At 35.8% G+C, this 13447-nt stretch overlaps 1 protein-coding gene across 1 annotated transcript in view; it reads left to right on the forward strand.

Moving 5' to 3' along the window:
• TAPT1 (transmembrane anterior posterior transformation 1) overlaps positions 1–13447 on the forward strand; it is a 50685-nt gene that overhangs the window by 17809 nt on the left and 19429 nt on the right. Inside the window, exons 4-7 of the mRNA XM_071556753.1 lie at positions 4011–4173; positions 7872–8007; positions 8821–8918; positions 9069–9138. Coding sequence (XP_071412854.1) covers positions 4011–4173; positions 7872–8007; positions 8821–8918; positions 9069–9138 — 467 coding nt within the window. The remainder of the gene's footprint in view (positions 1–4010; positions 4174–7871; positions 8008–8820; positions 8919–9068; positions 9139–13447) is intronic.

Here is a 13447-nt window from a genome sequence, read left to right on the forward strand (position 1 = left end):
GAGTTATCACAACCTCAATATTGTCTAATTCTTACAACTTGAGTTCCTAATTTCACGTGAGGTAGTAAAACTATCAGCACTATACTATATTTTTCTTGGTTGTTTCTTGACCTCTGTGTAGTTGTCATAGCTTGGCTGCTAGCAGCTTTTTCCTTTGTTTCTTTGAGATTCTGTAGTACTGATTGTGTGAATGACTACAGCAGTATAAATTTGTATGTGATAAAAATCATTAGGTCTGATTAGTTAGTGCTTAAGGTGTCCTGAAAATACTTTTCAGTGTTGGCATTGAGTAATTACTGGAGACAATAAGTAGAAACAGATACTGAAAAAAATGAATACAGAAAGTACAATGAGAGTAATGGCTGGGCTCGGACACTATGACAGGCATAAAATCACATCAGCCTGGATGTGTTTATATGTATTAAACAGCTTTATGCAAAGGATAGGATCATGTACTAAAACTGCAACATTCAGTTCCCACTGAACACTGACTGCATCATTTCATAACTGAAGGCTTTGCAGCCAGTTCTGGGTATTTGCCAGAAGGTGACAAATCATTAGACTTAATCCATTTATTTGATTTCCTTTTCTTTGTAGGACAGAATTATCCCTATTCCATATTATATTCAGAACCACACCTCAAAATCCTTTTGTAAATGTTATTACCCAGAGCAGAAAAGGATTCTGCTACAATGAAAATGTTTCTGTGGATTTACACAGCAGGCAGGGTTAATTTCAATCTGAAACATGTTAGTGGTACACCATAGATTACTTGTGTAGTCAATATGAAGGAGTCTTTCTTAGTGTACAGTGAAAGAACACTGAAATATATTTTAAATGCCAGGATCTTCTTACTCTTCTCAATTCTAGAAAGCAGTTTTCTGTAGTCAGCCTATGCAGTAATCCCTTGTACTGACTAGGGGGTTTAGATGCTGACAGCTCCTCTGTCATCAAACTGAGGAAATTGAAACAGTGAGGAAGCTTTTGTGACTAAAATGTTGTGGTGTCATCCCAGACAGCAACTAAGTAGCGGGAAGCCAGTCACTCACTGACTCCCTTCCATTCCCCACTCACAGAGGAGAGCCAAATACTGGAACTGGCTGCTCAGAGCAGTGATGAAATCACCATCCCTGGAGGTACTTCAAAGATGCATAGACCATGATTTAGGGGTGGACTTGGCAGTGATAGGGGGTGGACTTGGCAGTGATAGGTTAACAGTTGGACTTGATTATCTTAAAAGTCTTTTCCAATCTAAATTATTCTAAAATTCTCTGAAAACATTATTGGAATGTATTCCTTTCTACAAAAGCTTAATTCCTGTAAGACACCAGCAATCAACTGTAGTTGATCTGACAGCCTTTGAATTGAATCACAGTGACACTCCGTTTGTATACAGTACATTCTCACAGTCTTTTAATCTTTCCAGCATATATGATCCTGTGTGAAGTTTGTGTGCAACTTCATATGGTGTTAGTCTCCTGAGTTAGTTTTCAGAGTTGAGACCACCTTTAGAAGAATATTTGTGTTCTGGATTGTATGTAGTCTGTTTTCAGAGTTTGTATTCCCCTGTGATGGTTGCTGTTTTCATTTACATTGTCTTCTCCTGAGTTGGTTTTACTTGAGTGAGTGTAATCCTATGGGTGACAATCACACAAGCAGAAGAGTAATAGAATTAGCAGTGCAGAACATCTGCAACTCGTGACTGTACTAATGGTTGAGCATCTTTGATGTTACTTGTAAGCCAGAAAAACTTTGACATGATATTTTCAGTCTGTATTGATATGTGGACATCAAAGCATTTTCCTGTGAGAATCTTTGTGGGCTGCTTCAGAAGCTTCGGATTTTACTTACTAGTGCATATCAGTAAAACATCATCCAATTGTTAAAATTGGTACCTTGCCAAACTTCTGAAACTTAGACTTTTGAAGTGTCTCTTGCTAGTCAGGTGTTCTCTACCAGGTACTCACTACTTCTCTAGTGATAACATAGATGTTGGCTGGGAAGAATGAAGATGCTGATTTTCTGAGTAACAAATTATGATTCTCATTTTCACATGCTGACCTGGCATTACTGCAGTGCAGTAATAGTGCCTTTACTACTTTATCCCGATCTGTGCTGCACAGTTTGAGTATTGGCTGGGAGACTTGTACTGAAGTGACTGAGTAGTACAGCTTCAAAATGGAAGTAGCTTGGAGAAAGGAACATGCTGTGTTACTCACCATAAGAGAGATAATCATGGGCTCGCTTAAATCCTACAAACATTTTAGTATATGTTATTATATTATAATAAGTATAATTGTTAAGGCAGATATAGTTAAATAAGGCAGTAAATTTTCAAAATATGATTTTTACAGGTTGGAGAGGGTGCATTTTTTTGTGTGTCATGCAAAGACACAGGTTCTTTAAGCAGTGGGCAAAATGTACTCCAGTTTTCTTTAAGGTTTTTAGTTGGTGTTTTCAGTTAAAACTCAGTTTGGAGGATGAGGAAAGGAAAAAAATTCACTGAGACTTTTTGTTGAGGACAGTCTGAAATAAGTAGTGTGGATGTTGTTACTCAATGAATTCTGAAAGCAAGAAAATCTCTTAGGGAGAGATGGGCGCTCTAAGCAGTTTTTGTATGCTCGACCAGGTTGAATTTTATTATTCAGAATATAACTAATATTAATACAGTTTATGCAGTAAAAAGTATATAATAAAAGGAACAGTTGCTCTCTGTTCAAAGTATAATACTGTAAATCTGAGAGTTCTGGAACCTTTCTTGCTCATACTCCTAACAAGGGCACAATCTGTTTCCCCATATAGTCATATAACAGTGATATAATGCGTGATGTTGTCTTCAAGGCGTTTTTCTTTGAAAGACACCAAAGAAACACGAAGTATAACACTTGGCTCTGAGTATGAACTTAAATAGAAAGCGTGAGGTAGCAGGAATTTTTGACTCATCCGCAGGGTCTGTAGAATGTCTTGATTCCCAGAGGTCATATGTAACTGTGTGGATGTTTTTTTACAAGCATGTAGATTCTTACAAACTAATTTTTTTCTAAACATGGTATCAGTTTATGGGAACGCCGTCTAATCTCTGGATAACCTGCTTTAAGAATAAAGAAAATGAAAATTCATAACTTGCATTCTGCTAATTGGTTCCAACTTTTTTGAAACATTAACTTCTGTAAAAGCCTTTCAGGGTATATAAAAGTAGATATATATATAAAATAGAAATTGTTTCCTCCATTTTTTTATATTTAATTCTCGACCTTTTGATTTCATTTGAAGGCTTTTTATCTGCTTTGCATCCTATTGAACTAAGTAAATAGACAAGTAAATACTGCCTTGCAATTTCATTATGCTTGTGGCTACTCTTGCAGCAATTGAGTTAAAGCTGTTTTCTTCCTGTAGTTTTAGTTTATAGGAAGAAATTGTCTAATGATTCGTTTGGTCTCCTGAGTTGCTTGTGGGACTGTAGATAGAAAACTTCTGCATTGGTTCATGATCAACCTCAAGCTCTGATGTCACATTGTTTGCATTTACAGCTGCAGAGCTTAGAGCTTAAAGAAGATACAGAATTATTTTTACAACCTGTTTCTCGCCATCTGGTTCATTATACTGAAATTGAAGACAACAGCTTCATTTCTTTTTGGTTATAGCAAATACAATTTCTTTAACTGAGGAAGTCAAAATCATAAGTATGATTGGCTGGAAGAGGGAAGGTAAATTAGAAACCAAAGGGCATGCATACAGAAGGTTCTTAGTGAGTGAGAGCTCTTAAAAGTACACTGTTTTAACTAAAGGGGGGTTTTGTGGCAGAGAAGAGAATGTTATCTATAAATGTGTGTAATGGTCATGATCTTGGAGTGAGGGGCAGAGGAAGGGGCAGGAATAAACTACATTAAAATATATCCTTGATTAACCACTTCTATTTGTGTATATCTGTAAATTCCTATTGACTTGGTAACATTTGTATTTTGGGGGTAAATGACATTTAGTGGAACTTTTTGCCCTTTGTGTTTCAGTGATAGACGTTTGCTACAACCTGCTCAGGTATGTGACATTCTCAAAGGAGTTATATTGGTCATCTGCTACTTCATGATGCACTATGTTGACTACTCTATGATGTATCATCTGATAAGGGGACAGTCTGTCATAAAGCTCTACATCATCTATAACATGCTGGAGGTAAGAATGTTGGCATCAGAATGTGAAGCATGCTTTTTTCAGACAGTCTAAAATATTGTCATGTTACAGTATTTGTGCTTAGAATGTGACACATCTGGTATTCTCACAAGTGTGCACACACTGTGATAATAAGCCTGGATGCACTGAAACAGAGAACTTCATGGAAAAAAGGTTTTAGATAGTTTCCTATTGTCTGGTTTCCAGAGCCTATTAATTTCATTGAGTGAAACTTGAGAAGTGGAAATGAAAGTAAGTGACTTCTTAAATGCAAGCAGTGAATGAGATTTTGAACTCACTGTTGATTTGAAATAGTGATAAGATCCTGAGAGAGAGCAGAGAAAGCAGAAAACATAGAACTTGGTTTTTATTAATCATTATGGAAATACAGCTTTCATTGTATGTAAGGGCACAGGTTACTGCTTGACCTGTCTTAATCCTGGCTATCAGACAAAAGCCTGAGTGCATAAGCAATAAGTTGAATGAATGTAGTGACACGAGAAAAGAAAATTCTCCTTCATAAGATAAGATAAAGAGAAATTCTGGTGAAAAAATAGTTTGTGTTTGTTATTAATGTAAAGCATGAGGTTTTGAATTGAACTTCTGTGATCAGTGATTCACAAAGTAAATAATGTTCTCATGGCTACAATCTCATCTCCATCCTGCAAATATAGAAGATAGTTGGAATACAACCTCTTAAAAGGCTGCACTCAGAGCTTTGTACACAGAAGTTACTCTGCTAGGATTCCAGGGTGCCTGAGTGACATTAATCCTTGTTTGAACATCTGTTCTACCTTTGTTTTGAAGACTGTTAAAACAGGGTTACACTCTGCAGAATCTGAATATTTTGTCTAAAGACATTTGTTCTTTCTTTATAAAATATGAAAGTACTGCATAAGTAACACACTTTGTTATTCTAAATGAAATAAATACCATACAAGCCACCTCTGTTTTTTTATTCAAGGGGTTTATGTTTCCTTTGTTTTTAGATACGTACAAATATTAATTTGGCATGGAGTTACTATATGAATTATAGTTGTGTGGGGAAATACTCATATATAGTTCCATAATTGATGAGAGATTATCACTTACTAACTAAATCCATGTGCTCAAAATAGTAATTTCACTTTATTTCAAAACACGTAGTACTGTACTTTCTCAGCTTACCACATAATTTGAAGCAATACTGCAGTGTTTCCTGTGAATTGGAAGCCATGTGCCATTCTGTTTTGAATGAAGAATTGAATTACTTTGCTGTGTTTGGCAGAATCAAGTGTGTGTATCAACTAGAAAAGTGCTGCCTGAATTTGTTTGTTTTAGGAAAGGGGCAAGTGTTACCACTCATGGTTGTTAGAAAAATTACATTAGACTTTGAAGTTGGAAACAGTATTTAACTTCCAAGGTGTCTCACAAAACCAAACATGCCAAGGAGAAGGCCTGTTTCTAAGGGGCTTTTTTACTATGGCAGGTTGCAGCAGTATTGGCAGGAAATGTTCATGGGGTCCCACTGAAAGGCTTGGTTGATAGTTAACTTTCATCAGATGAAATATGCTTGCTCAGACTACTTTGGTGATTTTTATTAAAAGTCTTTACTATTGATGCAAGCAGTGCTTTTTAATGAACTGTTAATAACACTTTTTTTAGGCAATACACATTACATTTTTTCACAAGTTGTCAGAGTAGGAAGATCTTTTTAATTTAGTTTAATCTCTGAGCCACAGAGATGTTTACAATGTCCAAATGTTTTCGGCTGTTGACAAGTCCAGGGAGTATTGTCCTGGACTGATATGAGGAATGCAAAATCTTCAAATTATGTGCTGAATGCTCCCGATGGGCAGCCTGAGGGGAGCATTCAGCACATTTGGCTTAAATGACACTTTTCTTTTTTAGATTCAGACCCACCGGCTCCTGCTCCTTGTGAAGCCCCAGTGAGCGTTATGATGGTGACAGCACTCACCATGGAATTCTGCTGGAGCCTGGAGCCGGCATGTAGGGTTTAGGTAAGTCATATTTGGAAAAAGCAAGCAACAATATTGTGTGGTGGGTTTTAATATTTTTTATCCTTTCAGCTAATAAAAAAGGACTGTTTAAATAGAAAGAAAAGCAAAGCCAGCATTTTATCTATTAAAACCCTCACAATATTGTGAACAAAAACTTACCAAACTCTAATCATTCTGTAGTTGGTGCTACTACACCAGATGTAATTACTCAATGGGTCATCACAATGAGCAGGAACCAAGTAACACAGACCACCCTAATTTACAAAATCTAAAAGCCGAAAACAATGGCACTGTAAATATCTCTCAAACTGATCAGATTTATGATAATCATCAGCTCATGGTTTTGTTCATTTTATTTCATAGATGATACATAGTAACATATTGTACAGTTTACTTGAAGCATGCTGTAAAATTTTATTTTAATTCAGTTTTCATATTTTAGGAAATTACTTTGAATAAATGTTTCTTGAATAAATATGACCTCTCTCACTTTGGTAGTACCTTTGCCTTGAGAACTCTTAATTTAAAAACTCAGAAAATGATCCTAAGTCTGGGTTTATTTGTATTGCACCAAGCGCTTGTTTTCTGATTAGTAGGTATGGTTCAATATTTGAAAGTACATTGTGTACTTAGTCCTGTATTGCTACATATCTTTTTAACATGTGCAAAATTGTTGTCTCACAGAAAGACACTGAGATTAAATATTACTTGTCTTTATCAAGTAGAGATAATCAGTTTTTCATATATAACTGTTTCCATTTGGTTACAATGGTAAGCAGTGAGAGAGTGCTCTTTTTTCTAGCCAGATGTGTGCTGTGTGATACCAGATTTAGTTTTTGAAGTGTTGTTTTTGTTGCCCTGTGAAGCTTAGTTTTATAATAACTGAACTGTAGTGTATAGGCAGAAAAATGTCTTTCCTTGTAATGATTTTCAGTTTTACATGCTTGTTGATGATGAAGTGTTGAGAACTGGTGCAACTCCATGTGACCTCTCTTGCTGTGGTATTAAATTGCAAGTTCAAAATGCTATCCATATGTTTTCTATCTTTAGAATTACTGCTAGGGGCTTTTTTCCTACTTGAATGTTTATTCTTTGGGTTACACTTCAGGTGTTTGTTGTTTTTTCAAACTCATTATTTTCCCTTTTTGGCCTTTTTTATGTTATACTCAGTTTAATTTTGAATTGTGCTTTGTGCAGATATTTGCATAAAGTATATACTTCAGTATATAGGAAACAGTACAGCCAAATCTAATTTCAGATCTTTTTGTACCTGTTAGATGATGTTCTCTGTCATGCATCTGAAATTCACTCTTTATTGGTTTTTTCCCCTATTAAACCCAGAGGGATGGGGAAAAACATTTAAGATAATTTGACACAACATACATATTGCTTTATCAAAGACTGAGGTTTGAACTCTACTTAAATGTTTTTCAAGGAAGCATCTAAGATAACAATACAGGATTATTTATCATAAATACTGTTGAAAAGGGGATAGTGAATTTGAGAGGGAAAGTAAACTGCTTAGTATACAAAACAAACAGTATCACTGTGAAATCCAGAGTGGAAATGAATTAAATAAGAGATGAAAAGTGATAAATACGTACAACTTTTTTTTAGATTGAGCTGTACCTACAGTGGGATATTCAAGTGTTGAAGAGAAATGTAGGCAGTAAAAGGCAATAAAAAATTGTTCTTGTTTAGGTGGCTGATCGTCTGATTTCTTCTTTTGGACAAGATATTTTGGATGCTCTTTATTGGACAGCTACAGAACCTAAGGAAAGAAAAAGAGCTCACATAGGTGTGATTCCTCACTTCTTCATGGCAGTGCTCTATGTCTGTATCCTTTTTCTTTGATAAATTGCAAAATTTCTTAAATGATGGAGTAATTGCTCTGTGTTTTTATTTTAATACGCTTGAAAAACTGATATGATTTCTAAATCAGTGTTGCTTTGCTTGCAAAATAATATTGCCAGTACCACCAGCTTTAAAAAAATCCCTTTTCAATGGTATACAACTGCAGTATTAGAGGCCTTTTTAGACACCTGTAGTAAAATGAAAAACAGTGATTGGGTAGTTCATGGAAAATTTGATTTCTGGTGTGTATTTGAGTATTTCAGGTCACAGGGTCTTGAAGACAGTGGGGTTTTGTTATTTAGTGGAATGTTAAATGCGTCTAGATTGAACATATTTTCTTGAAATTAAGAGATAAACTCATGCATATTCCAGATGAAAATGTGCTTAGGGTGAAAAAAACCTAACAGAGAATTCATGAAAATTATATCTGAACAGATATGTAGTCTAGTAGTTATGGTGATGAATTCAGAATTTTCATACTTTTCCCTGTTTTCTCTGAAAGCTTTAAGTGAATTCTGAATATTTACCTCAGATCTTTTTTTCTTCAGATTATATTGCTGTTTCTCCTGAATAATGTCTTTGGGTTCTTTTAGAAGAAGAAAAATTAGCATAATTATTACACGCTGTAAAGCACTGTGGGTATGTAAGTATTGTCTTGCTGTAAGTCTGGTTGTCAGGGATATGAAAACTTTTGTGAAACTTAGGAAGCAAAATAGAAAATTTGATGTTTGGTGCTCATCAGTACAGTTGTGCAGAAAAATTATTTCAAATATGCTTTCTTAACCCTACTATCCAGTCCTGCATGCCATTCTTATAATGGTTCAAGCAACAACCCTTAACGTGGCCTTCAACTCTCACAATAAATCACTGCTAACCATCATGATGTCCAATAATGTAAGTATGTAACTTTATTATATAGTTACCCTAATTTGTTTCAGCACCCTTTGTTTTTGTGTATCATATGTCTATTCATATATTATTTGATATGATTTGTTTATATAAGTTTATCATCGATAAAAACTAACTAATTGTTTTTAATTGCAGTTCGTTGAAATAAAAGGAAGTGTTTTCAAGAAGTTTGAGAAGAACAATCTTTTTCAAATGTCAAATAGCGGTATGTATAGTTGTGCTGATCAGGAGAAAATGTAAAGTGAGAGGCTGCTTGTTTAATTCATTCATGTATTTGATATTATGATTAACTATAATTACTTTATATTGGGTGGATTTGAGTGTTCTGACTTGTATTCCTTATTAACACCCCTACTACTGTTTGGTTCAGTAGGATGAAACTGAGATTCCACTTCAAAGAACGCTATTTTTCCTTCTATGGCTAGTTTTTATTTGAGGTGCTAAAACAAACTACTAGCTGAAATACCCATGTTTGTGCTGAAATACCCATGCTTCCAAGTGTCTCAAGTCTTCTGTTGACTGTGTACAGCATGCTGTGTTGACAGTGATCTCAGAATGCATTTGTTGGGCAGTTGTGAGGATGGATCTTGAAACACTTCACCTCAGCCCAAAAAAAACCCAAACTAAAATCAAAAAATAAAAACAAAGCAAAAAAACTGTAATGATGAAGCAGCTGGCATATATAAGGGAAATACTAGAGATGATTCTTAAGTTTGGTAAGCTATCAAAAGAGTGATAGAGGATACTGAGGAAACATCCTATGCTTCTGGCACTTCTTATCTGTGTTGCTGCTTAGTATGAATTTTGGGAACTTTTACTCAGTATGTCTCATGAGCAGAAACTGTTCAGGTATCCTCTGATCTAGGTTCTTTGTGATGCTGATACCAGCCAGCAGAAATGTTTGTTGAATTCTTGGTTTCAAAGATAATAGGAGAGATTGCATGTAACAGTGGACTAGAGCTTTGCTTGTACTGTTTCCATAGAATCACAGAAAGGCCTGGGCTGAAAGGGACCTCAAAAATTATCTAGTTCCAGCTCCTCTGCCATGGGCAGGGACACCTTCCACTAAACCCCATCCAGCTCAAAGCCCCATCCAGCCTGGCCTTGAACATTTGCAGGGGGATGGGGCATTCACAGCTTCTCTAGTCACTGTTTTCCAGTTCCTCATCACCCTCAAAGTAAAGAATTTCTTCTGTACATCTGACTTAAATTTCCCTACTTTTATTCGTACAGACAAGCAAAGAAAATACGATATATCTTTTCATCCAGCTCATAGTTTTTAAACTAGAAAATTCAAGTGTGCAATAGGTTAAAAAAAACACAGTAGGTACTCACTTAAAAACAGATGATTCATGTTTTTATATCAAGAGTTAAATTTTCAGCAGGCTTGCATCAGGTTTTGAGTTCTGGCTGTTGATGTGATTTTTGTATACATTAATATTACATGCAAATATTAAATGGCAATTGTTTTATAATTTGGATGAAAAACTGTTTACAAAAAAATCTTAAATATATCACATAACAGAAAAATTTGCACTAAATTTTAATCTACCTCATAGAAGTTCTTAAAAAAACAAAAAATAAGCACTACAACTGTGCTAATAGTATTATTTTGGTTCCAAAATTTAATTACTTACATTTTTGAAATTGAAGGTATTTAACTTTACAGTGAGAATATCTAAAAGTGATGTTGACAGAAAACGTAGATGAGTTTTCTTAAATCTCCTTACTAACACAGAAAATAGTTACAGGTACACACCTACCTCTGCTACTTAAAAGTGAGGCCTCTTTCTTCAATTAAATGTTGAAATAAATGGGGAACTGATCTTAGAATGGCTGTAATTTCCTCCATAAAAAGAAAAGTATATCAATATTTTATTGCTGGGCCTTATTGAGGACCCATAATAGCAGTATCAGTTCTCCCCTTTATCAGTTGGTGGAAAAAGTGATGCCATTTATTGTACTTTGTGGGGATGGAAGCAGCAAGTGCGTACATAGAAGAGTGCACAAAACAAGCTACTTTATTACCTTCAAACAGATAACTTTTCCTGGAACCCTTTTCAGTATGGTGATAAATGGCAGTGTTTTTCTTCTCATAGATAAGTAACATAGACAAGTTTTTTAGTAGAGATTTTCACTTCCTTTGAACTTGAACAGATTTTACTGGATGACAGCTTCAGTAAGGATGGAACAGTACTGTTTCAGTTCATGTATTCTGATCACTTTGGTATGTTTCGATGCCATATCCTACCCCTGGAACTCAGGCTAGGCTGGTCCTGTCAGCTGAGCTTCGAGTTGGCCTTTGCAGTGCATTGTGTGTCCTAGACACAATGTGCTTGAACTGCATGCCTGGACTGAACTAAACTGAAATTGAAATAAAACACTAATATAAGCCCCCACACACACACACATATTTTCCACCTTTCTCAGTTTCTTCCAGCTGTTTACTCAGATCTGCAGGCTGCTGTGGAGAAACAGTGGCTGCAGTAGGTGATCAAGTTTAAACAGATGAAATGGATTCCCCTTCCCTGTCTTTTTTGGGGCTCTGCTCAAAATATTACTGTTGTCAAACACATGTTTTCAATTCAATGAAAAGGTACTGATTAATATGCAGTAGCTAAATGTAGCAATTCTTTGGGGAAATAATCTGAATCTCATAGAGGCATCTGAGGAATTCATCATGAATAGGTGAAAGTCCCTTCTTATTTAACATGTTAATCAAAAGAAATATATCATCTAGCAGAAAAAATAAGCAGTAACATCAAGAGTAGATACTGTGTTCAGCAAAAGTTGGTACAGTAACAATTTTAAAGCATGTAATCTTGTGAAAAGAAGCATGAAAACAGAAATGAGCTGTTGAAGTTGTACTTTCTAAGATGTGACCTGTACCACGTGTTGAAATACCTTGCAGGGCCCTGCCTGGCCCAAGGTGCTATGTAGTAAGACATCAGGAAGTGCCACCAAGCTACAGGTTCAGATCTGGAAATTGTCAAATCATTTTCGCTTGGTATCATGCTCAGCACCAGTTTGTGGATAGCAAGCTGATGTGTTCTGTTTCACCTAGAATTTCCATTTCTGAACTTAGTGTCAGTGGAGTCAGTGGTCCTTCTCACCTCTGTATGGCCACTTAAAATTCTACTGTAAGAACTAATTCACTAAAACTTCGAGACTAAAAGAACTGTGAATCATCTACATAAAGTCGAATTGAACAGGCCATGAGATATGCACTGATTGCACTGTTTTCTAATAAACCCAAACCTGTTATCTTTTAGAAGACCAACAGAGACCTTGGGCTGGTATAGCTGCTTGAGACTGCAGCTACAGCATCTGTGACTTCAACTAAGTTGCTCCCTCAGCTTTGATTTGTCAGCTGCAGCAAGACTACTTCCACATTGTCACCCTGACTTTTACTGGGAAGTTCATGTACACCCAAGCAGTCTAAACACTGTAGCCATTGGAAAAGACTTCTCTACTGAAGACAAAAAAAACTTTTGTTTGTTGTATCAGGAAGAAATAATTCCCTAAATTTAAGCAGTGTATTCTCTTTTTGAAATAGTTTTCTGTAAACTAATTTTGTAGGATCAGGATTAGTGAACAAGGAGACCAAAACTATAGAGAAGCTTGTTTATCATTGTTGAAAGCCCAGCATGCCGCCCTCCTTTATGCTTTTAAATGCCTTGCTTCAATTTCAAGCTGTGCTCTAAATTAAATTTTTTCACAGAACACAGTTGTACCTCACACAAAGAAGTACATTAGGTGAAGAGCATTAGGTTATTTGCTTCAATTGCTGTTAGGCTTGACTGGTTCCTGTTTTTAAATCTCTTGTCTCAAAATCTTACATATTTATTCTGAAGTTTTAGGAACTTCATTTCTTTTCTTCACAATTTTGTACTCTTTATTTTTATTCTGGTTTTCCTGGTTTGTACCCAATTTATTAGTCTCTGGCTGTGATCAAAACATTGAATAGGCTTTATTTTTACCTTTGGTCTTTGGAATTCAAACTGCTTTCTTATGTGGCTTTAGGGTTTTTTAATATCATTATTCTAATCCAGTTGTTCATTTTAAGGATGAGGGGTTTGGGAGCAGGAGCACATTTGAGATTGGTGCCTCCATGACAATTGTTTCTTCAGTCTTTGATCCTTTCTTTTGCTCTGGTCACTTGTTAAGAGATAGTTGTCACTAGAACTACTTTGGATTTGCTGATACATAAACCAAAATATCTTGTTTCACTTCTTACATGCTACGATTTATAGCCAGCTTTTGATCTAAGTATACAACAGTGGGATTAACATGTTAAACATGAGTTTCTCCTTCCTGGTTCAGGACTCTTGCGTGATGTGGCAGGGAACCTGGAAGGAAGTAACTAGATGTTCCAAAGACTGCTCCACTTCTGGATCTGGATTCCTGGGATCTCACTGCCCTTTTTTAGTTACCACTGCAAAGTACCTGAGATCTTCAGAGTTTAGGTCCTTCCTGAATGAGTTCAATAGTCAGCTGGACATTTTGGCTAGTTA

Source organism: Pithys albifrons, chromosome 5 (genome assembly GCF_047495875.1).
Source record: "Pithys albifrons albifrons isolate INPA30051 chromosome 5, PitAlb_v1, whole genome shotgun sequence".
In the NCBI taxonomy this organism is placed as follows: domain Eukaryota; kingdom Metazoa; phylum Chordata; class Aves; order Passeriformes; family Thamnophilidae; genus Pithys; species Pithys albifrons.